The following is a 25,110-nucleotide window of genomic DNA, read 5'->3' as shown; positions in this document are numbered from 1 at the left end:
GGGCGTGGGGGGCGGGTAAGAACTGAAAAGCCCCTGTTGAAGCAGTAGGGAAAAAGTTAAGTGATGATCGGTAAGGGGTAGAGGGTGAAGACAAGGCCAAGAGGAGTACAGATTACTTTCTAGGCCATTTAACAATGTGAAAGAGAGTGTGAGATGTTAACTAGAGGAATTCTGCTTTTTGTTTAAGGAAGACATCTAACCATGTTTATATGCTGGAGAGGAAAGGCCAACACAAATAGAAAAACTGAAGATTTAGGAAGACAGGAAAAATCACAGGAACAAGGTGTTGCCGAGAGCTGAAGAGAAAAGACCAAAACCTTTAACAGGGAGTAAATAACACTTCCCCCTAGGCTGAGGACAGGAGAAGAGGATGGGCATAAATTAATCCCACTAAATAACCAAAGGGCTCAAATTACAAGAGAAATAAATACTCGGTTTTAAAAATTCAACTTCTGCAGACAGGCAAGCAGCATGACCTTGGGCAGGTGAGAGTTGCTTAATAGCTTAAAAATATGCAATACTTTAACTCTTCCAAGATGTGGGTCATCCCAAAGACTGAGAACCCTTAAGCGCCCCCACACCTTTCACTAGTGTGATCTAGGTCACACTGCCCATGTTCCCCAATTAACCGTCTTCAGCAATGCCAAACAACTGTGCTTTCTGCAGCCCACTGACTAGAATGTCAGCGCCATGTGGGCAAGGACTTTCTTGTTTTGTCCAACATAGTACCTTTAGTGCCTGGTGTATACAGTACTCAAAAATTTTTCCTTGAATGGATAAATATCAGGTTCTTCAAACTTCATCCCAGTATCTGTGAAACCCATCATCTCCTGTTATTACAAGCCTTGCTTATGTAGCCAACCAGCTGTCCTGATGAAATCTGAGCAGGTCATCCTCAGACACCACTGATTTTTACTTTCTTGAACAGTTTTCCTACTATTAGTCCATGTGTATGGCTATGGGTCCTCAACAATCAGAGGTCTGAGGGACTGTAGCAGATATAAGAAGCACAAGATGGCCAACCTAATCTCTATTTGGTTTTATCTTTTTTTTTTTTTTTTAATGAGCCCTCCTCTGCTTAGGTTATAAGTCTATGAAAAGTAATTTGCATTCTCTAGGCAAACACTAGAGAAGTGACATCTACTCAATAGTTAATAAGGAAGTCAAAACATAGTGAGGATATTATTAATGTAGTCCACCATTCATGGGTCTTCTCAAAGTTCCCTTTACAGTGGCTTCTTACAAAACTAACCATAGAACTATATGATACAGCATTTCCTCCCGAGTACATACCCAAAAGAACTGAAAACAGGGACAGACATTTGTTACACCCATGTTCCAAGTAGCATTATTCACAAGACAAAAGGTGGAAGCAACCCAAGTGTCTACAGATGGATGAATAAACTAAATGTGGCAAGATAAATATATAGCAATAGTACTCAGACTTAAAAAGGAAGAAAATTCTGACACATGCTACAACGCGGATGAGACTTAAGGACGTCAAGTTAAGGAAATAAGCTGGACTTCCCTGGTGGTACAGAGGATAAGAATCCACCACCACCAGCGAGTGCAGGGGACGCAAGTTCGATCCCAGGTCCGGGAAGATTCCACATGCCCTGAGGCCACTACGCCCTTGTGCCTAGCGCCTGGGAACTGCAACAAGAGAAGCCATCGCAGTGAGAAACCCACACACCTCAACTGGAGTAGCCCTCGCTATCAGAGAAACCAGAGAAAGCCTGGACACAGCAACGAAGACCTAGTCCAGCCAGAAATAAACAAGAGAAATAAGCCAGTCACAAAAGGACAAATATGGTATGATTCCTCTTACATGAGGTACTTAGTCAAACTCAGAGGCAAAGTAGAAGGGTGGTTGCCAGGAATTAGGAGGAGAGAGGATGGAGAGTTACTGCTTAATGGGGGGAGAGTTTCAGTTTTCTAACGTGAAAGAAGTTCTGTGGACACTATGGTGCAGATGGTAGCGAAACAATGTGGATGTGCTTAACGTCCATGAACTGCCCACTTGAGAATGGTTTCGATTTTTCATGTGTTATTTTACCATAGTTAAAAAAAAAACACCCTTGAAAATCAAAGAATCAGAATTCAACCACACATGTATTTTTAGACTGTTATTTTATCTGGTTTATGAGGGAGAATGATGCTGTCCAGACCTCAGCTTCTACTCTAAAATGCAAATATACTTGTGAAATTTCAGTTACATTTTTTCTCTTTAAAAAATAGTGCTTTTTAAAAATAAAACATTTACTTCAAAAAGATTTAGCTAATAAAACCTTAAGCAAAATGTACAAGCATTTGCTTTAAAGAGAGCAATGTGAGTTGGGTCTTAGAAATAACAAACATGTTTTATGTAGACCAATAATCACTTTCTGTTTTGTGCCCGGTACTGAGGGATAACATCTCTCCCTTCCTTAACCTACAAGAAGTGAGGGAAATAGCCCTATGAGGTAAAGTATTAAATGAAGTAACAGTGGGTCAGAAATAAATAGCAAAAAGAGAAAATAAGAATTCCCACCTCTTTTGGCAGGTGTTTGTTAATATTTTGGAACTAGGGAAAGTCACACTCAAAAGGAGGTGAGCACTCAAACCTCTTTCGGGGTTTCTCCAGACCCTGACCCCTCACCTTCTGGCCATATACTTCTGATCCTGTCATTCCCTTCAACAGCTCTCCAGTTACTCAATCAGGCTGGAATGAGATGCTCCGCTGTGGCAATGTGCTTTACGTGCACTCTGGTGAATGCTCTTCCTTCTCCCTGCATTCTGTTCCCACCAGATCTCTCATTTTATCTATCTGCCACAGTCCTATCCTTCAACGCCCATCTCAAATACCAACTCCTAGAACTATCACATGAATATGATTTCCCAGAGAAAAGCTACTTCCTTCATTAAACTCCTGTTCTAGTCTTAAAACACCCAACATCTATTCAAAACTATCTGTGTTCTTTTTTTCTCTCTCCAGCTCCATGTTACAAACTCTATGGCTTATTCATTTTTTTTTTCTCTTCTGTTTTCCAGAGAATACACTCATCATTCATGTTTATTCAATGTATAGGAGACCTAGGGAGATTCACAACTTGGCCAACGAGAGAAATTAAGGACAGCATAAAGTATCAATACCTGCTTGGTACTGTTTTAGGCACTAAAATGTGATTCAGTAGAAAATCTTAACAGCACAGTAAAGCAGCACAGACCGTGGAGCCAAGCTGCCTACGTTTAAACACTGGCTTTGCCAGCTAACTTGATGCGAACTTCATGGAAGTTATTCAGCTTCTCTGGCCTTACTTTCCTCATCTATAAGATGGTGAGACTATCACCTACTTCATAGGGTTGGTGTGAAAAACTGAATTCACACACAAAAATACACCTGGAACAAAGCTTGGCAAATGGTGCACAATGCGTACTAGCTGTCATGTTTTATCATTTTTTTTTTCTTTCCAGAAATCAATCTCTCCATTGGTTAATGCAGAATATCAAGTTAAGACTTCTCAAGTTTCTTTCGACTTAGAGATTCCATACCTTGGTGCCACGTGACACTGAAGATGTCAGAGATCACTACAAGTTGACAAATGGGGACAGGCTTCAAAAGAGAGCTAGAACCCAGAAGATTAAGTTTGTTTTTTTTTTTTAACACAGAAAGATATAAGCTGAGTAGAGAAGTATGATGCAAGGAGGAAAGCTGGAAACACCAAAGTCTAGGAAATTAGAATAAGTGTAGGAACACAAGGAAGATAATTTGGCTAGTTTATGTTTTGAGAAATGGTGGAAAATAAGATACAAATGACTTTAAAAATAGCGGACTAAAAACTAATGATTATAAAATGTTACTTTTTCATTATCATTGTGTTTTTGGAGTACAGAATGATTTCTAGTGACAGTTGATCACCGTCTACTCTATCTAATAATCTGCCTTGAGAATAACTCACACACTATAAATCTGATTCTTTAGCAAGAATTTGTACAAAACCCAAGAATTCCAACACATTCTTCTAAAGCCAAAATAAGTAAATGCTAGATTACACTTGTTTTGGAAGCATCTCTTTTCCCTCTGCTGGCTTAGAGAAACTAAGAGCTGATTACATAAAGATGTGATAAAAACCAAACCATAAAGAACTGTACTCTTCCACAGACTGCACTAAATTATTAACAGTGTAGGTCAGATCTTACCATTCCCCTGTTCAAAACTCTCAGTATCCATCTCAGGCAGAAGAAAAATGAAATCTTCACAACAGCCTAAAAGGTCCTGGTTGTCTGGTGCTCCCTGCAACGCCTTGTTCCCCTCCCTGACCTTATCTCCTAATAATTCCTCCTTTTGCTCACAGTACTCCAAGCATGCTGGTCTTCTAACTGTTCCTCTAACAAGCCAGCATTGTCCTCTTCAAGGTCTTTATACTTGCTGGTTCCTCTGCCTGGAAGGATCATTCTTCCAGAAACTAGCTGGGCTCACTCCCTCACCTTATCTAGTCTGCTTAAACATCAGCTTGTCTGTAAACACTTCCCTGACCATGCTGTTTAAAAATGCAACACCTCCCCATTCCTCTCTTCAGCTTTTTTTTTCACCTAAGGCATTAATCATCTTCTAACATACAGTATAATTTACATATTTGTTTTCTCTCTTCCCCTCACTACAATGTTTCAGGAGGGTCGGGTCACAAATCAAGCACACAGGTAGGGAACAGGCACACAGAAGTTATCAACAAAAATATTTCTTGGGTGAACGAACTGCATATTAGGCCATAGTATGTCTCATCTGGGTACAGGAAAATACAACATACATTTTTTTCCCTTAACCACTTAAAGTCTAAACATGAATTTTGGTATGAAAGACCTTCCACTGGGCTTGGCTCTGGAAAGTTAAAGCGAATTAAAACAGAATCTCAGCTCTTTAGGAGTTCGGTGGTGTGTATACAGAAAATAGATATATACAAAGATCATTCACAAAAAAAAAAAACAAAATGTATGGGAAGCCAGAGGAATCTGAATAACCGCCCAAAGGGGTGAGGGGGCAAAGCTTCCGCTAAGGTGATAAGAAAGCTACGATTCCCCCGAAGTCTCGAGAAGTATGATCGTTCTTCCTTATATTATTGGTGCCTAAGCTTGCAACTCCATATAAATTATTTACCCACATCAGAAAGGCTCTTTAGCAGGCAGCAGAAAAGTTTTGTGAGGAGGCTAATGCTAGTCACAGATACATTCAAAGCTACACAAAGATCACAGACTATGCCTTTCACTGTCTTCAGATTTGGCAACTTTGGCCTGGCAGGTCCCCCGATCTGGAAACTAGCATCTGTTAACTGCTGCTGGCTCGGGTCAGAATCCTCCCCGTGTCTATGCCTCCCGGAGCCCAGCACCCTGCAAATCGCTTCCCGGACGAGCGATCGCCGCCTCCGTAAAGCCGCCAACTGGGCCTCATTAAGAGTTGTGGGAGAAGCGGGAGCCGTAGGAGGGCGACGAGGCTTCGAAAGGCTCCTCGAGTCTTCAGTCCCGCACTCCTACCCCTCCCCGGGCCCCTGCGCCTCGGCTTCCTGGAAGCTCCACCGACTCTTTGTTAAGAGAGGCCGCGGTTCCCTGGCCCTCACTAGGCCCCGCAGTTGCCTGTGGTGCCCCCAAGGGGTTACGGCCCCGCGTCCAGACCCACCTCACGCAAACCTGCTGCTGTGGCTGCAGAGGCAGCTGTTGCTACCGCTGACTCGGAGAGAACCTCACGGCCCGAAGTACGCGCGGTCCAGGCCCCGTCCCGCCGCGCTCCTCCCTCTCCGCCCCCTTCGCTGCCGCTGCCGCCGCCGCCGGCGCCGCCGCCACCGCCTCTTGGCCCGTTGCTGACGGAGGGGGGGAGGGGAACAAAACCGGACATGCGCAGTGCGGAAAGCGCGGGCGAAGGGCGGAGCCTGGTCTACGGCTCCCGGAAGGCGCCGCGGGCTCTGGGTCTTAAGGCTCCCGGATACCACACAGACGCCTCAGATTCTGACAGCCATTGCTTCTGAGTGAGGAGTGTTCATGGCCCGTATAGGGAGTGGGTCTGGGAGTGAAGAAAAGTAGTAGTGGCAGGGAGCCGCCAAAAAAAAAAAAATCCCCCAAAAGGGGCTCGATTGGAAAACACATGCACATGAAATTGCCGATTCCCTAAACTCTGCTCCTTAGCAAATACGACCTGGGCGACATTTCTTCCCGTGCTCCTGGACACGTGGTCTTGTAGAGCATGGTGACTTTTAACTTCCGGAGCACGGGTTCAGCGTGATGACAACTAGACTGAACCCTAGCGGAGAGCACTGGGATAGGCGCCGGCAGCTCCAGCCCAGGGGCGGTGCTTATGTAATTCTCCCGGCCCCCCACCTCGCCTCATCTGGGCGGGGGAGCAGGCGGTTTCGCGTACTCCCCAGGGCTGTGTCCCGGCCCCGTGCCGCGCGCAGGCGCGGGCAGGCCTCACGCATTCTACGTAACGGCTAGCGGAGGCTACGTGAAGAGTGGCGCGGCGTGACTGAGCTGCCTGGTCAGGCTGTGTCCTAGAGGCGTCGGGGCAGTGAAACCGCGTTGACCCTGCAGGCGGTGGCCGGGACCAGAGGCTAGCGGGATAGAGGCGGCGGCCGCAGGAGCAGTGGGCCGGGTTCTAGCCCCCAGTGCAGGTAGGGCGCGGGCCGTGACGCGCTGGTCGGTGGGGCCTGGCCGGGCCGAGCGGTGACGCTGAGTTGCGTGGCCTACCCGGGTCCCTATTCCCAGTCCAGCCCCTAAGTCCAGCCTTTTGGTGACATGCTTCGATCCTCGCGCCTTCTCGCCTTTCCCTTTTTTCTTAAGAACATACCAAACTTTGTCCACCCCAAATCCCTGTTTTCTGTTGGGAGTTCTCTTCGGGGTGACTTTAACGGTTTTGGGCAACTTCCAGAACTCTGAGCAAATGCCAACCCGCAGAGCAAAGTTGGAGCGTGCAGCAAGAATAATGGCGCAGAGAACTAATTCTCCGCGTTGGGGAGAGATTAGACCCAGCTGGTTTGACAGACAGAAGCAGCAACCTCGGTGGTGAATCTTCTCCGCAGGTTTCTAACATAAGACATTTTTATCCAGCGTGTGGAAGGAGACAGGCTGGAATGTCTCCATGATCTCCAGAAGCTTTAGAGTCTGGCCATTGTCAGAAAGGCCCACTCTAAAATGCCAACAAGGAATGATTTCCACACTTAACACTCATCTTTGGTTTTTAAGTCCTGACCCAACCACAGCCCACTCCAGTATTCTTGCCTGGGAAATGCAATGGGCGAGGGGCTTGGCGCTACAGTCCATGGGGTTGCAAAGAGTCGAACATGACTTAGCGACTAAACCAACCGCCGAGATGGCGGAATAAGCTAGAAGAAGAAATCAGACACGACTTGTCAGTTCCGGTGTGGCCTGTCCAGGGAGTCTTGGGTCTGCTCCTCCGGCAGGGTTTGTGCATTTGAGAAATGAGTTGACAGGTGCCTGCAGAGAGACTTCTGAGACTGAAGGCCAAGGCACAGATGGCTTGGATAATTTTAACCTAAATACCCTTAAAGGGGCTCTGTTACAGTGCTGAGTTATCTTAGAAGTGCTTCTGTGGTGTAAACATTCTAAGTGGAAATTCACAGACCTTTTGGCAGGCAGGCAGTCAGGCTGACTGTGCCAATGTTAACCTGTAATACAGCTTCTCTATTTCAAAAAGTTTCAAACACGGATCTAAAAGGGAATACTAAAGATGAAGTATTTTTACATCTTACAGGGCGTTCATAAGGCACAGTGGAAGGAAGTAATAGGAACTGCTATTTATTGAGGGCCTTACGTGTGGCAAGCGCCCATCTCCTGTCACATCCACTGTAGCCCTACGAGGCATGGAGTGAATGGACCTCCCTTTTTTGTACCTGGGAAACAGGGATTTAAGTAGTTTGCCCAAGATCATACAGCTGGCAAATGGTAGAGCTGATGTTTTGTTTTGCTTTTAATTTTATTTATTTATTTATTTTTGGCTCTGCTGGGTCTTCGATACTGGGAGGGCTTTTCTCTGCTCGTGGTGCTTGGGCTTCTCATTGCAGTGGCTTCTTTTGTTGCCAAGCAGAGGCTCTAGGACCTGTGGTCTTCAGTAGTTGCAGTTCCCAGGCTCTAGATCACAGGCTCCGTAGTGGTGCTGCACTGGCTTAGTTACTCCAAGGCATGTGGGACCTTCCCGGATCAGGGATTGAACCCATGTCTCCTGCATTGGCAGGTGGATTCTTTACCACTGAGCCACCGGGGAAGCCCAGAGCTGATGTTTTAAAGCAAATCTTACTCCACCGACATAGGTGCTCCTTTTCATACTTTTTCCACTTTTGCCCATGAAGCTGAAGAGTGTGTGGAGACACAGCACAAACCTCTTCGAGACTGTTGTCAAGAAGGCATCTGTGTTTTCTTGTAAAATGTCCCCTGGTGCTAACCTCAAAGATCAAATGTTGGAAAGGATAGACTATTGACCTCTCCTTGGTAGCATTTCTCAAATCATTTGTGCCTTTCAAAATTTATGAACTTCGTCCGATTCTAAGACTATTGCTTGAGCAGCCATGAGTTGGAGGGTATTGGGCAATAGTCTTTGATAGTGAACCAATTTCCTTTATGAATTTGTGGTGTTGTAAATATGAGATACAGAATATTCATAATGCCAGAGCAGCTTGAGAGATTAGTCTGTACTCCCTTTTGCCACCCATTCACTTAGTGCTCAGCTCCCTGCATCCTGCACCACTTCCTTGCAGTTGCCAATCATGACTTCCTCGTTAACATTTGGAAATTTTTGGTCCATATTTTACTTGAACTTTCTGCTGCAATTGAAACCAACCTCTGTTTCCTGAGATGTGTTTCTCCTTTGGCTTCTGTAACATGATAGCACTTGAACCAAAGTCTCTTTTTCTCCATCCATCCCTTAGTTTCCCATTCTAATTCTCCCTACTACGCCCACCTTTTAGCTTTTATGATTTGTTTCAAGATGTTTGGGCCTTTTTTTTTTTTTAATCTAACTCTTCATACTCCCTGGGGATCTGATCCATTCTCATACCATCTTATTTCCAATTTAGGCTCATAGCCTGAACTCCAGGCTTATATTTCAAACTGCTTCTTTTTCTTCTTTTGTAAAGTAAGTTATAATACCTTTTGAGATTGTGACAATTAAGAGAGAAATGTTAATCATCTAACATACTGCTTGAAAATACTCCAAACCTTTCAGCTGGTACTAAATTTAATTTATTGTCTCCCCCCCATTTTTTTCCCCCTCCTTTGTTGTTCTTTATCTCAAGGATGACTTTGTCCAGCTGTTAATCAAGCCAAAACTTGGAATCACCCAGGATCTTCTTTTCCCACATTCTTTATGTTCAGTCCCTTTATGTTGACAAATACAGTTTTTAAATACCTGTCAAATGTATTTTCTTGTTCATTCCCAATAGCACTGCCAGTTCAGTCATGTTTTATCTTCGGTCTGTCTCAGCCGCTTCCAGTTTTTCCCACCTCAGGTGCCCTTCTCTAATTGTGTATGAGCTGTCAGGGTTACATTGCAGATCTGATTGTGGCACTCTGTTACTTAAATCCTTTAGTTGATTCTCATTATCCACATGTCTTAGTGTGGTGTTTAAATAAGAACCATCATGTTCTTGGGCTTTCCTGGTGGCTCAGTGGTAAAGAATTGGCCTGCCAACACAAGAGACTCAGGTTCATTCCCCAGGTTAGAAGATCGCCTGGAAAAGGGAATGACAACTCACTCCAGTATTCTTGCCTGGGAAATCCCATGGTGGGAAAAGCCTGGTGGACTACAGTCCATGGGGTCGCAAGAGACTCAGACATAACTTAGCCACTAAACAGCAGCATCATCAAGATCTGGCCTGTGCTGGCCTGTTTAGCCTCCTTTATCCCATTTGGGTCTGCAAACCCAATGTTCTGTCATTCCAGACTTCTAAAATGTGCTGCTTCCTGCCTCTATACTATAGCTGTTCCTCACATTACAGTGCCTTTTCTTGAGTGCGAGAACTATCCTTTTATTTTGTAAAGAACATTTTATTATAAAAACATCATAGAAAAATTAGAAAAATAGAAAAATCATGCAGAATGCCCATACTCCTATCATGCATAATAACTACTCTTTTGTATGTAGATGTATGTGTAACCTTCCAGACCTTTTTGTTTGAGTATTTGCTTCTAAAACAACATGGTTTGGGTTCTAACTTCATTCATTAATGAACAAAAAGTAAGCTTGTTTTTGTATATATGCATGATTTAACCAGTTTTAGATTTTTCCTGTCATGCTGTAACACATATCCTTAAAGCTAGATTCTCTTGGCATAGCATATGAAACAGTGATGTGCTCATTGACAGTATGTTTGATTTGCTTTGGTAGGAGTATTTTATGAAAAGCAGTGAAAGCCAGAGGGGTTTTTATGTTATTCTACAGGAACTGGTTAGCCTTCATTGGTTATTGAATCCTTATAAAACAATAGTCATGTCTAAGAAGAATAATGGTAGTTTTTAGAGAGAAGTGGGGAGAGAGTTGAGACAGGGAAGACCATTTAGAATAATACTGTACTTCTTGAGTAGGTGGTGATAACTTCGGTTATCATGGTGGCTTTGGGAATCTTAAGAAAGAAACACCAGAATTTGGTGACTGGTTAGATTTCAAAGGGAAAAGAAGATGAGAAATTAGGTATCTTGCTCTTTTCAACAAGTAAGAACTAGAAATATGGGACTGATACTAATATCAAAATAGAGAAATTCAAGTACCTGTTGATTTTGAGATGACTTTTGGGCAGGGTCAAAATGCAGCCTGAGAGGCAGGCTGTCTGTACAGTCTGCAAACTAAGAACTGTTTTTGCATTTTTAAAGGGTTTTGTTTTTTTTTTTTTTAAAGAAGAATACGCAACAGAGATAGGTATGTGGCCCACAAAGCCTATGATATTTACTACCTGATATTTATTATACTATACAGAAAAAGTTTGTAAGGCATCAAAATGGATGTGTCTGTTAGATGTTTGGTGATGTAGGGCTGGTATTTAGATAAAAAGAGAGGAGGGCTAGAAATACAGCCTGAATAGATTTGGTGGTTGAAATCTAGCTACTGTTGAAACTCTGTCTCACATGCACTCCCCTTTTTTGTAAAACCTTACACATTTGGTAAGATGATTTCATTATCCTTAATATTTTCATATCATTTGGCACATTTTGTTGCCAGTCAGATTTCATTATATGAAATGGGCCTGTTAATAAAGCTACTTCCTTCAGCGGGTTGTTAAGAGGATTAAATTAGTTGCTCTTTGTAAAACCTGTAGGATAATGCGTAGCACTTTGTGTCTTAAACATTTGCTTTGTTGGTGATGATGATTTGCACATATAAAGTTGATTTAATGCTGAAGAGCTTTTCTATTTATGTATTATTTTTATTACAACTAATAAATAGTTGCATCTCATTCTTTTATTATTCCTCTTCCCAGTTTCTATGTAAAACTTTTTATAGGCACTCAAAAAAAAAAAAAAGCTTCCTAAATACACAGCATAAATGGAAACGCAACCTAAAGGAATTAAATGACTTGTCCAAGATTTTACAGATAACTAGTGAGAGAGCCCAGACTAGAACCCAGGCCTCTTGAGCCTCACCTTATTGTTGTTTATATAATACTATCTGAAATGAGTAGTATTCAATAAGAAAAGTGGCAGAATCTTAGATTTATTTTTTAACAGCTTACAAAATGTGATCAGTATATGTAGAAAAGCAGTCCATTCAGGGTTTTTTGGTTTTGTCTTTTTTTTTTTTTTTTGACTCATTTTTAAGGTGCAATGAAAGGCTTCCATGCTTTCTGTGTTGTCCTTTTGATATTTGGGAGTGTCTCTGAAGCCAAGTTTGATGATTTTGAGGATGAGGAAGACATCGTAGAGTATGATGATAATGACTTTGCTGAATTTGAGGATGTTGCGGAAGATTCCGCCACTGAATCTCCTCAGCGGGTGATCACCACTGAAGATGATGAAGATGAGACCACTGTGGAGTTGGAAGGGCAGGATGAAAGCCAAGAAGGAGACTTTGAAGATGCAGATACCCAGGTAAAGCTGCTTTTTCACTGATTTCTCGGGAAATGAGAAGGATGGGACATGGTGTAACTAGCACTTAGGGAGACCTTTACTCTCTGTGTGTTCATTTTTATTCAGCAGGTGGAGCTCTTTTAAATGTTTGTGGTTCGCTGCCACCTTTTATATTCAACAAAGAATGAATTGTATTTTTCTCCTCTATGGAAAGCAGGGAAGGAGTGGGCTAGATGTGTATTGGTGTGTGGGTGGGTGGAAGTTGTGTCATTTAGAATCCAGGGTTCAAATGCATGGAGAGTTGTCATTTGTTTAAAATATGTCATATCTCTGTGTCCTGTGCTTGCTGTTTTCATGTTCTGTTTTCCTCTACAAATGGCGCCTGTAAAAATGAGATAAAATGGCTCGTGACATTTATGAGGGAAACAGATTGTGCCTCGTTTTTGTAGGAGGGAGATACCGAGAGTGAACCATATGATGATGAAGAATTTGAAGGTTATGAAGACAAACCAGATACTTCTTCTAGCAAAAGTAAAGACCCAATAACAATTGTTGATGTAGGTATATAGATTTGAATCCGAAACTGACAAACAAAATATCTTGCTGTCATTAATCTCAGAAATATAATTAGTGACATGCAGCTGGCATCAATGTAATCCTGGGAGCCATGAGAGAGTTTGACATCAGTTCCTCTGATAACACTGTGCACATAGAGAAGCAATCCCTGTGTTTTTATGTTAGCCTTCCTAGTTTTATCTACCAAGGAATGAAGAGGATAGACTTTGGGTTTATTTGGGGGATGGGGCTCAGAATCAAGATAAATACAGAGGGGTTTCCAGCTTTTCATCTCATTTGATTATCCTCAGATTTCCTTAAAGAATCTTTTCCAAAAATGACCTAGAACACCAAAATGGGCCATTTTTCGAAGTATAACCATATTCAGTGACAGTTATCTAAAGTGTCCACTTCCACGTACGGGTAGTCTCCTTCTCCTTCATCCCTTGAGTTAGCTTTGTCCTTCAAAGCCTCAGGCAACGTTAAATGGAATGACTGTCCTTCCTCAGGTTCCTGCACACCTCCAGAACAGTTGGGAGAGTTATTATCTAGAGATTTTGATGGTGACTGGTCTGCTTGCCTACATCATGAATTATATCATCGGGAAGAATAAAAACAGTCGCCTTGCTCAGGCCTGGTTTAACACTCACAGGGAGCTTTTGGAGAGCAACTTTACCTTAGTAGGTAAGTTAAGCTAATGCAGGTCTAGCCACCTGCTGGAAAACTACGCAGTAAGAACTGGTTCTTCTTCTCAGAATCAGCATCTAACTGCTTTCCTGCACTGTGAAGAGGATGCTTTTTTCCCCACTCTCAAGGATCCCTTTTTTGTTAGATTTTGTGTAATGAATACATTGCATTTATGAAATAGTTTTCTCCTCTTTCATTATTCATCATTTGCTATGCAGCTTCCGATAGAATTGAGGTAATCAGTGTTATCAAAACAAGTTGATAAAAATCTAGCCAACAGCAAAGAGTTTTGACATTTTTGGTAGCTTGTGAAATTCTTTCAATTCATCTTTTAGAAGTCCTTCAGAATTCCTTCAGGTTTTTGGCACTTTGGTTTGAGATCCACTGCAGAGGTGTACTTAGCATGCCTGCATGCATGCAGATGTGTATGCTGGAGTGCCTTAGAGGAAGCCCTGCATTGTGTGGAGTAGGGGATGAGGTGAACTCACCCCACCTCTGTTTGGCTTTAAACACTTCGTTTCCCTTTGATAGTGAGCAAGTCTCCCTCTCTTCTGCTCTTTAGTGGGACTGTGTACTATGTTTCCTGAGTGCTTTGCATACATAAATTGTTTCTTATTCAATCTTTAGAACAAAATTTTCACTTGGATATAGTTTCTATTTTCCTAAAGAGGGAACTGAAGTCCAGAGATGTTAAAACTTGTCTAAGCTATTCAGTTGCAGCCAGGAGAACCTAGTCTACCTGCTTCCAAAATCCATGCTTTCCACAATAGTATACTCTTTCAGTACTTCTTGACCTGAAAATTAGGAAAAATATAAGCAGCCTTTAATGTCTTCACTTCCTCTGATATGTTTTTATTTGGTGAATCAGTCTGCTTTACCTTGTAAGGTTGGATACATTTTTTGGTACACTTAATGAATTAAATGAAGAGGGGAAATGACTAGAATTTTAGCTTTCTCTAGTTCTAAAATTGGAGAAGGAAATGGCAACCCACTCCAGTATTCTTGCCTGGAGAACTCCTTGGACAGAGGAGCCTGGTGGGCTACAGTCCATGGGGTCACAAAGAGTCGGACACAACTGAGTGACTTAACACTTTAACACACACTAGCTCTAAAATACAACTCTTAATACTGCTTTTATTTTGCTGCTGAAAAAGCAAACTTGGATAAAGTTAACTGAAAAGAGACAGAATGAGAGAGTGCTGACTAGTTAATATTTTTATTTAGTACATAGATTTTGTTTTAGTTCTTTCTTTTTAAAAAACTTTTGGCAGACACTTAAATTGACTTTGTTCTATTTTGTACCTATTCTTGAGATATTTATACTCCAAGCTAGATGTCATTAACTGATAAGGACACACAAGTAATACTAGAGTCCATAATTTTTGAATGTTGACAATAAGAAGTGAAAGGAATAATGCCCATCTCTTGTAATCTATGTGTAAAGTAGAGTTCTATAAGATAGCAAAGTATTGCTCACCTAAAGTTACCATCATGTTGGGGTCAGAGTAGAAGAAAGTGTGGTGATTAGGCCCAACATTTCCAACGGATCATGGTAAGTGGTTTTACCCCCAGGGGATGATGGAACCAACAAGGAAGCCACCAGCACAGGAAAGCTGAACCAGGAGAATGAGCACATTTACAACCTGTGGTGTTCTGGCCGGGTGTGCTGTGAGGGGATGCTTATCCAGCTGAGGGTAAGTGGGGAACTTAAAGTGAGATCTAAAAATCGTCTTTGGGGAATTACCTGGTGGTCTGGTGGTTAGGGCTCTGTGCTTCCACTGCAGGGGGCCTGGGTTCAGTCCCTGGTCAGGGAGCTAAGATCGTGCACGCTATGCAAGCAAATAACTAAGTATTGTCTTTTTACTGACTGGCTAATGTAGCGTGTATTCCATAAAGCATGTGAGTTCCCTTCTAAGGTCTGTTCCTTATAGCAAGTAGAAGTTGCAATTGTTCTCTTGGGTTTCTTTTTTCTTGTTTTCTAGTTCCTCAAGAGGCAGGACTTACTGAATGTCCTGGCCCGGATGATGAGGCCAGTGAGTGATCAAGTGGTAGGTATCCGTCCCCTGGTTTTCTCTGTACAGATTGGCGTCTTCATGTCTTAGAGCTTGTTCCATTTCTTGCCTGGATTATACTTGGACTTTGTGACAACTCGTGTCCTTTGTCCCCTCCAAAATGGAACATTTTCTGTTTGGACAGATCATGTTCCACTCAATGTGCAGCTAGCTGCAACTGGGGGTGTGGGGGTGACCCAGGAGCTACAAATAATATCTGGTTAATAAGGGCTGTATCAGTAATATACAATATTTTGTATATTTTTATTGGCTGAAACTCAATTGTTATTTAAAAGCTCTCTTTTTTGTGTTGCAAAACTGTTTGTTTATATTATTTTTCTAATACAGCCACAGATGATTTAATCCACACATTTTTAGAGCCTCATCAATTGAAACTCAAAGGAGGAAGTTTTGCTGCATCGTCAGCATCTTTTTCATAGAAATTATTCTTTATTGTGTTCTGGTAATCAGTTTTAGTTCTTTCCTGAGGTAGATTTAATCTTTGCTTTTCCTCTGAGCCAGGCAGCCTTTTACCGTTTTTTGTTGGTTTTGTTTTTTTATTTTTCCCCCTGCAATGATAAACAACCTCAGCAAACAAGAAGTTCTTTGTATTTTTAAGCCCTTTTATCAGGACAGTTCTGCTTAAGATGTTACTTTGTGTAGTTTCCCCTCAGTGATCAAAGGGTAGAAAACCTTTTCTTTAGCAGCTGGCATCTTGTCAGATCTTTGCCATATCTCCTTCTGTTAACATTTCCTTCATCCTTATATATACTGGTATATTTTGAGCTAAACTTTTGAAGAGTTAATAAAAGAAACGGAACCATGTTTTATCATACCAGACTCTCCAGGCTTATAACTCTCTCTCTCTGGTCCAGGGTAGAGCATTAAAAACTGTGTAACTTGCTTCTGGGGAGTTGCTGGCTTCCAGGGCTAGCAACCGGTTCTCTGACTCTCCGGATGCCAGCGGGGTGGCCAGCAATTCAGTTCAGTTCTGATACTGTCTGCCTGGAGTTAGTGCCAGACCTACAAGTTAAAGGTCTCAGACCCACAAGATTGCCCACACTTCATAGGTCCCAGGCCACCAGACATCTGATTGCCCAGCTGTAAATCTATAGAGTTCCCACAGCCTTTCCCTCAGAGTCAATAATTTGCCAGAATAGCTCACAGAACTCCAGAAAACACTTTACACTTACCAGTTTATTGTAAAGGATGAAGTTCAGGAACAGCCAAATGGAAGAGAGGCGTGGGGCAAGGTATGGGGGTGGGGTAATGCACAGAGCTGCCTTGCATCTGGAGCTTAGGCCCCTCTTCCCAGGGCCATTCAGGCTTTGGCAGAATTCAGCTCCCTGTGGTTGTAGGTTCCCATTTTCCTGCTAGTTGTTGCTGGGAACCATTCTTAGCTCCTCGAGGCCTTTCTTAGGCACTTGCCGTGTGGTCCGTCCGACTCCTACCCCTCCCTCCCCTCCACCTCCCTGTCCCGCTCCATTGCCGTTTCACGCTTTGACTCTTTCTTTAAGTAGGGCCCAGTCCCTTCTGAGGACTCCCTTGGTTATGTCAGTCCACCTGGGGTGGGGGGCGGTGTCCCTTTTGATTAACTCAGTCAGCTGATTAGGGACCATCTTCCAAGTAACACAATATCATGGGAGCAATAATACCACGTTCCCAAGTCCTGCTCATGTTCACAGGGAGGATGTGGCAGTCGGCATTAATCTTGGAGGCTCTCTTAGAACCTAATAGGTGAGGGTTGTTTTTGTTTTTTGTTTTTTAAGCAAATAAAAGTAACTATGAATGATGAAGACATGGATACCTACGTGTTTGCTGTTGGTACTCGGAAAGCCTTGGTGCGACTACAGAAAGAGATGCAAGATCTGGTATGTCGGGTTCTTCTAACTCAAACAATATGTAGAAACGGTGTCCTTTATTACATAAAAGTTCAACTTCAGGGCATAAGATAATTATATGACTTGACCAGTTGTATCACTTTGAAACAGGTCAGTACCTATTCTCTTGAGAAAAGAAGTTCCTGTGCATAATAAAATATTGTGTCTTACTTTCAACTGCTTTTTCCTCTAGAGTGAGTTTTGTAGTGACAAACCCAAGTCAGGAGCGAAGTATGGACTGCCTGACTCCTTGGCCATCCTGTCAGAGATGGGAGAAGTCACAGATGGAATGATGGACACAAAGGTAAAGACAATAGAAACATACATTTGTAGACCTTGGCCATGTGCAGGGCAGTCTCCCTGAAAGTTACACTGTACAAATTCACCATTTTATCTTCCTTTCCCACACAACCATTAAAATACCTTCCTTAAACACTAGACTCACTTGTCAAAAAGGCAATTTTATTAGCCCAGAAGTTCTCTCTAAACCAAGAATCAGTTGTCCCTAGGATTGCTAATGGCATTCAGGCTTTTTGGAAAAGAACTACAACTTTCATCCTTATCACTGTGTCATTTAGTACTTTTTTTTTTTAAAGTTTCAGTTAGAATCGAAAATGGGTATAGGGATTTCCCTGGTGGTCCAGTGGCTGACTTTGTGCTCCCAGTCCCCAGGGGGCCTGACTTCAATCCCTGGTCAGGGAACTAGATCCCACACGCCAGAACTAAAGATCCTGCATGCAGCAATTAAGACTTGACACAGCCAAATAAATAAAGAAATAAACTATTTTTTTTCTCTTGGTCATATATGGTAGCAGCACATCTTACTATCATAAAAATATAAGATAGCTAAAAGACAGTTCTAAATGTAAGTTCTGGGTAGTATGGTTGTGAAGAATCCCTGAAAATAGTTTAGATTTTATGTTCATGCTTTCATTTGTATTTTTCTTTGTTTTTTTTTGGGGGGGGTGGGGTATGGTTGCTTTTTTCATTTGTATTTTGAATGTTATTTTGGATGAATTTTCAGTTGCTCAGTAGGAAGACTTTTGATCACCGGTGTGACTAAAAACGGTACTAGTTTCATTGTAAAGCTTTAGGCTTCATGACATCGTGCAAAAGTAGGGAGGATTAAAGAATGAATATCTTTATGAAAAGGAGTTGTATCAAGCCTACTTTAAAAAAAAATAATTTTCTTTTCTTTATTTCAGATGCTTCACTTTCTTACACACTATGCTGACAAGATTGAATCCATTCATTTTTCAGACCAGTTCTCTGGTCCAAAAATTCTGCAAGAGTACGTATGAGATAAAAATATTGATCAGTTTTCTTCGCTAGCTTTCTGTGTTGAAATACCTGCAAGGTGCTTCTGCAATTACCCTTCCCAAATGAGTTTTCCTTGCTTTGACTGTATGCATCGTGAAGGTAATTGAAAACCTATGGGAAACAATCGAATAAGCCCCCTCTGTCTGCATGTGTCACTGCACGTACGCACCACCCACTCAGTGAGATAAAGGGGAGTCTTACAGACTGGCTGGTACTAAGAAAATACAACTAGCAATCTTTGTCTTTTACAGTCTAGGGTGTTTTGTTTTTTTCTTAATTTATGATGTGAATCTGTGATGTCTGACTTGTGTTTGATTGATTGCAAATGTAAGCATTTTGTAATTCATGGCCTTTCCTGGCTTCCTTCTTTAATGGTTGAGTGACTATATTCTTTCTAGTATATTATCAGACACCTTTAATGCTTGTAAAGTTTCTGGCTTTATAAAAACATTGTTCAGACATACATATTCAGGACTTAAATTTGATGTTTGATTTCACATCTGGTCTCAGGAGAGCACATTTAAGTTTACCCTTGGTGTAGAATTGGTTCTGACCTAAATTTTTGGCTAAGGACTGTGGAGTTGAGTACCGTTAAAAAAGCCAGTTTGGATTTTAGTTTTGTATCAAAATCACGAAGATAATCAAAATTGCTTATGCCTCTAGATAGTATTACATCATCCTTACCTTGCTCAACTCAGTAATAATACTGTGGGCAAAGTATCACATTGTGGATTCATGGAGCATCTTATATGGGGTGGGGGTATGGAAGGTTGAAAGTCAAAGATTACAAGAGGAATCTTCGGTGAGTCAGAAATGAATTATTATATGCTACAGTAGATTATTTCTAAATTTATTCTGATCCTGACTCAAAAAAATAGCCTTCATTATAGGAAGATAAAGAGTTGGAAATAAAACTTAAAATCCATCAAAATAAAAAGGTTTTAAAATATGGGCCTCATACTTAAATATAGGCTCATTTCTGGCTCCCCAGGTGAGATGAAATATATCCTGCCTGGAGGGGACATCACTGGAGGTGTTCAAGGATAGAATAAAGATCACTTGGGAAGGCATCCATCAGATAGACAAGAGGACCAGATGACCTGTAAAGCTCCTTCAGGCTCTGAGATTATATTTGACTTGGGGATGCCAAGACAAATACTGTGCTGATTATTTGCAGGTATCTGTTCATCTAAGTGAACTGTGTGACTTATGTGCATGGAAAGTCTCTCTCTTATGTTCTTTCTAAATAGCCTTTTCTTTTATGACAGGGAGGGTCAGCCTTTAAAGCTGCCTGATACTAAGAGGACACTATTGTTTACATTTAATGGTAAGTGTTCTGCTTCCTAAGTTCTTTGTTTTCTGTGAGATGATCTTACAGAGAATATGGCTTCTTTCTAAAAGATAGCAATAAAAAACTACAATAAAACTAACCCCATACCAGCATCTTGGTTATTAGGTTTCTTCAATAAGAGATCCTTGTATATATTTTAATTTCTATTTGCTGCTGCATTTTAGCTGTCTAAGAAACTTGGAGAAAGGAGCCTATTAATGTAAAAAGAAAAAGTTAATACCAGAAGTCTGAATGCTGCCATTAACTCAAAAGGAAAATGGTTTTGTTTTCCAGTGCCTGGCTCAGGTAACACTTACCCAAAGGATATGGAGGCTTTACTACCCCTGATGAACATGGTGATTTATTCTATTGATAAAGCCAAAAAGTTCCGACTCAACAGAGAAGTAAGACTTTATTTTTATTTTAAGTTGGAGCCTCTTTTTGTTGTTTCTCTCCCACTGTTGGGGGGCAGCAGGGAGGAGGGGGTCATCTTTTGCTTATTTCAGTGATTTTATCTTTGCTAGCTGGCTTGAAACTGCTCGGTGGGAGTGGTTTTATGAAAGAATACTGCATGGGATTTTGTTTCTGCTGGACTGAAATGGATTTCTGATGAATTGCTTTGTTTCCTGGGGAAAGGGCAAACAAAAAGCAGACAAGAACCGAGCTCGAGTGGAGGAGAACTTCTTGAAGCTGACACACGTGCAGAGGCAGGAAGCAGCCCAGTCCCGGCGGGAGGAGAAGAAAAGAGCCGAGAAGGAGCGAATCATGAATGAGGAGGATCCCGAGAAGCAGCGCAGGCTGGAGGTAAGACAGACTTTTCTTATCGCTGGGGTAAAACCTTGGTGCCATCTTGGCTGTGAAATGTAATTCTGTGTAGGAATGTGCACAGGCTTAGCATTTTCTCAACATTTGGGACAGTTAGCAATATTTAAAAAAAGGAGGAATAATCTTCCCTGTTCAAACCGTGTTAGATTGAGTCTCGATCCTGGTGAATGATACGAATTATTCTGTTCCCAGCACAAGCCCTTTCTGAAAGTTCCACTATCATCTTTCAGGCCAAACACGTACTGAGGTAGAAAGAAATTAGGCCAAGCCAACACATGGACCTATGGTCCAAATAAACTTGTTTTATAAAATTTCTATTTTGATTATAGATTAGAGAATTCTAATATTTTTCTTTGTATTTTTTTATTTTGTACACAGTTAGAATCTCAAACTTAAGAGTTGCTTTTGTTTTAGGATTTTTAAAAAATTTATGTTTAATTGGAGGATAATTGTTTTACAATATCATGTTGGCTTCTTCCATACAACACCACAAATCAGCCAGAAGTATCCGTGTGTCCCCTCCCTCTTGAGCCTCCATCACCCCGTCGCACCCCTCCAGGATGTCACAGTGCCCCCCTCAGCGCCCTGTGTTATACAGCGACTCTCCACTAGCTGCCTGGTTTACATGCGATAATGCATGTGTTTCAGGGTTACTCTCTGAATTTGCCCCACCCTCTCCTTACCCTGCTGTGTCCACGGCCTGTTCTCTGTGTCTGTGTCTCTATTCCAGCCCTGAAAATAGGTTTGTCAGTACTATATTTCTAGATTCCATACATGTGTGTTAATATATGAAATTCTTTTTTTTTCTGACTTCTGTCTGTATAACAGGCTCTAGGTTCATCCACCTCACTAGAACTGACTCAAATGCTTTCCTTTTTATGGCTGAGTAATACTCCATTGTATATATGTCCCATAATTTCTTTATCCATTCATCTGTTAATGGACATCTAGGTTGCTTCCATGTACTAGCTATTGTAAATACTGCTGCAATGAACATTGGGGTACATATTTTTTTTTTTTTCAGTTATGGTTTTCTCAGGGTATATGCCCAGTAGTGGGATTGCTGGGTCATATGGTGGTTTTATTCCTAGATTTTTGAGGAATCTGCATACTGTTCTCCATAGTGACTGTATCATTCTACATTCCCACCACCAGTACGTGAGGGTTCCCTTTTCTCCACACCCTCTCCAGCGTTTATTGTCTGTAGATTTTTTCATGATGGCCATTTTGACCAGTGTGAGGTGATGCGTCACTGTGGTTTTGTTTGCATTTCTCTAATAATGAGTGATGTTGGGTATCTTTTCATGTATTTATTGGCCATCTTATGTCCTCTTTGGAGAAACGTCTGTTTTTAGGTTGTGGAATGTTGTGTTTCAAACATTAGCATGTTCTCATATTTTGTGAATTAAGATGCCATAGTCCAGCTGTAAAATTTTAAACCTTATAAATGCTAGTCAAAGAAAGAGAAAAACAGAGTACTGAGAAATGCAAATTTTAATGAGAATAACCTCAAGGATTGAAGAAAATACTTGGAAGTGGAGGAGGCAAGCTGCTAAGAAAAAGTGAGCCCTCGTATGGTACTTTAGTTGCCAAGAAGAGTCATGCCATTGAGCGAAGTAACCAGAATACCACAGGCCTCCTCTCATCCTACCTATTATCATTTTTTGTTTGATTTGGTTTGGTTTAGTTGATGGATATTTTTCGCCTGAACATAGAGCTCTGTGTTTGTGCAATCTTCTTTATAAATATAATTGGCTTTTTAATAGATACACAGGAAGAATCTACATGGACTCATTAATAGATAATGCCTTTCATTTTTCTATGAAAAAAAAAAAAGTTCTCCAAATATTTCTAGGGTTTGAAACTATTAATAGGCTTAAGAAAAAGGGGGGCCCAGAACTTAAGTCAGATTGTAAGTTGCTTGTAGGTATAAACCATGTATTTTTTTTAGAACCACCACTTTGTAATATCTAGGCCTAGTTATCTTATGAGAAGATCCAATGAATTAAATGGGAAAGGAGCTTACCCCCTTCCCCCCCCCCAAAAAAAATTCTGTAATGAATTTCTGGCTTGAATGGCTCATGTATACATATGATCTTGACTTTTTTGCCACTGCTGGTGGAGCTTTGCTTGTTTTGTTTTGTTCCATATTTAATTTGAAAAATGTAGAGAAACATATACACAGATATTGGGACTTCCCAGGTGGCGCTGGTGGTAAAGAGCCTACCTGCCAGTGCAGGAGACTCCAGAGATAGTGGTTCAGTCCCTGGTCAGGACAACTCCCTGGAGAAGGGCATGGCGGCACACTCCAATATTCTTGCCTAGGAACTCTCATGGACAGAAGAGCCCGGCAGGCTACAGTCCATGGGGTCACAAAGAGTCAGACACGACTGAAGTGACTGAGCACACGCTCAAGCAGACTCCTAATTCCTAAATAAAAATGTGATAAAAATTCTCAATCAGACATTATTGATTGAAAGGTGTTGGGCTTGGGTGTAAAGGCTATGCTAATAAGAGATTTATAATTAATAACCTGATCAAACAAGGTCTTAAGGTTTTTTGAACTGACATACAAATCCTTTGCAGATACATATGTTATGATGAAAGTTGGGCTACTGTTTCTTGTATTTGGGAAAAATCAAAATAACTGTCTAATTTCGCTCTAAAGATTTTAGTTACCTTTACTTCAAGTTAGTTTTCATTAACCAACATACATATTAGCAATTCTTATAACTATCTTCTGAAATGTTATTTGTGGTGTTAGCCTAAACAGTATAGGCAGTATTCAGTTCTGATTTTTTTTTTTTTTAACAAGTACTTAAATCTTAGTTTGGATTCCCTCTTTCTCTTTAGGAAGCTGCTTTGAGGCGTGAGCAAAAGAAATTGGAGAAGAAGCAAATGAAGATGAAACAAATCAAAGTGAAAGCCATGTAATAGCCATCCCAGAGAACTAAGTCCTAATGCCACCTTTAAGTTCAAAATTCACAGGAAACAAAAGCTACCAGTTCATTTCTCATCTTAAAGTTTCCCAGTGACTGAGAGTTTCCTTATTTCATCACCTGTTCTGTTTTGGCTTGGAGTTTTACAAAGGTTATAGATACATTGGAAGGAGTCTATTTCACTCATTTTCTTCCAGATAATCAAATTATTTTGACTATTTTATAAAAGGAATGATATATGAAATCTGTGTAGTTTTAAAACATTTTAAAATTACAACATGAATCATCAGTACTTTTAGTGCTTGATGTTTGAAGAAATATCATGAAATTTATAGATATATCATTAGATTGTTGCTTTTTTGTTTAAGCTAGGCAGTTGAAATGGCAATGAAGATTGACTATAAACCACAATTCCACAAATAACAATTGGAATTACACAATAAACATTTCTTGGTGTTCTCTTCTGTGTCTACATTAAACTTGTGAAAAAAAATAAAATTTAGAACACTGTATGTGGTATTGAAATTTCAGGGACTCAGCAGTCTAGTTCAGTATATGTTTATAGGTGGGAGGTGCTTATGACAGTATCTAGGATATCTGTAGGCTTTAGGATACGTACGTGTACATGGAAACTTCTAGGATAGGAAGAATTAGGAGCACGGTTTTCTCCTTACCTGATACAATGAGCTCATGACAATGTGAATGCTGTATTTTAAGTGGCTGTATGTTTTCTTGAGTAACAAATGCATGAAAAATTACCTGCTTCGCCTCGGTGAGATCAGTGGTCTGCGTGAAGTCAACAAACGTTCTCCTTGGTTGCTGCAGCCTGTCGGATGTTCATGGAGAAGCTCTGTACTCTTGTTATGGCTGTGGCCCTGTGCTTCTCCTGCTTTTATCTCTTCCACAGTTGAGGCTGGGTATATTCAAAGAAGTAGCCATGAATATGCATACTTTTTAACATGAGCTTTCCTAAACTACAGAGAGTTCTTCCTGCCTCGAGGAAGGAACTCTTGGGGGAGAGGCCCATCTGTTCTGCACGAGCATTTAGCTTGTTCAGATCTCTGCATTTTATAAATGCTTCCTACTGAGAAAGCATTTTTTTAAGTCACTGCTTGTACCAGGTAATTTTTGCTGGGGCTGGGAAAGGGTTGGGTTTTTTGTGGGAGAGGGGTGGGTGGGTATTTTTTGTTGATGCTGTATGTGCCAGTGTGTTCCGAGGCAATAACAAGTTGCTGTGAAAACAGCATGTGCTGCTGCCTTTTTAACTGCATGGAAACTCTCCACATGGGTTTTTCTCTAGGTCAGTGCAGAAATGTGTAAGCTGGGAGATGCAAATGAAATATTTTTTTTAACAGTTCATGAAATTAAGTTATTAAAGATAACAAAAATAAGATAAAGTTGAATTACTTAATGCTATATAATTCTCAAATTAGCCTTGTTTTACAAACCTTTAACCTGCGTTTTAGAAATCAAAGTTGATATGCTTA

The 25,110-nt window shown here is 41.1% G+C and overlaps 2 protein-coding genes across 2 annotated transcripts in view; one reads left to right on the top strand and one right to left on the bottom strand.

Moving 5' to 3' along the window:
• The window catches only part of DDX42 (DEAD-box helicase 42), a 34,873-nt gene extending 29,117 nt beyond the window's left edge, over positions 1-5,756 (bottom strand). The window contains exon 1 of the mRNA XM_068976226.1: positions 5,651-5,756. The gene's annotated coding sequence lies outside the window, so the exon portion shown is untranslated. The remainder of the gene's footprint in view (positions 1-5,650) is intronic.
• A 717-nt stretch (positions 5,757-6,473) lies between these two features.
• Positions 6,474-24,732, top strand: CCDC47 (coiled-coil domain containing 47). The gene is made up of 13 exons (XM_068976832.1): positions 6,474-6,635; positions 11,789-12,057; positions 12,486-12,593; positions 13,101-13,275; positions 14,851-14,972; positions 15,261-15,326; positions 17,099-17,200; positions 17,403-17,513; positions 18,415-18,500; positions 19,798-19,856; positions 20,154-20,263; positions 20,496-20,663; positions 23,538-24,732. The coding sequence occupies exons 2-13, from the start codon at positions 11,794-11,796 to the stop codon at positions 23,616-23,618; spliced, it is 1,452 nt and encodes a 483-aa protein (XP_068832933.1). The 5' UTR covers positions 6,474-6,635; positions 11,789-11,793; the 3' UTR covers positions 23,619-24,732.
• Positions 24,733-25,110: the final 378 nt, after the last annotated feature.

This window comes from Capricornis sumatraensis, chromosome 8 (assembly GCF_032405125.1).
Source record: "Capricornis sumatraensis isolate serow.1 chromosome 8, serow.2, whole genome shotgun sequence".
NCBI lineage: Eukaryota > Metazoa > Chordata > Mammalia > Artiodactyla > Bovidae > Capricornis > Capricornis sumatraensis.
Note: the sequence above shows the minus strand (reverse complement) of the source record. Positions and strands in the feature narration are given on the sequence as shown.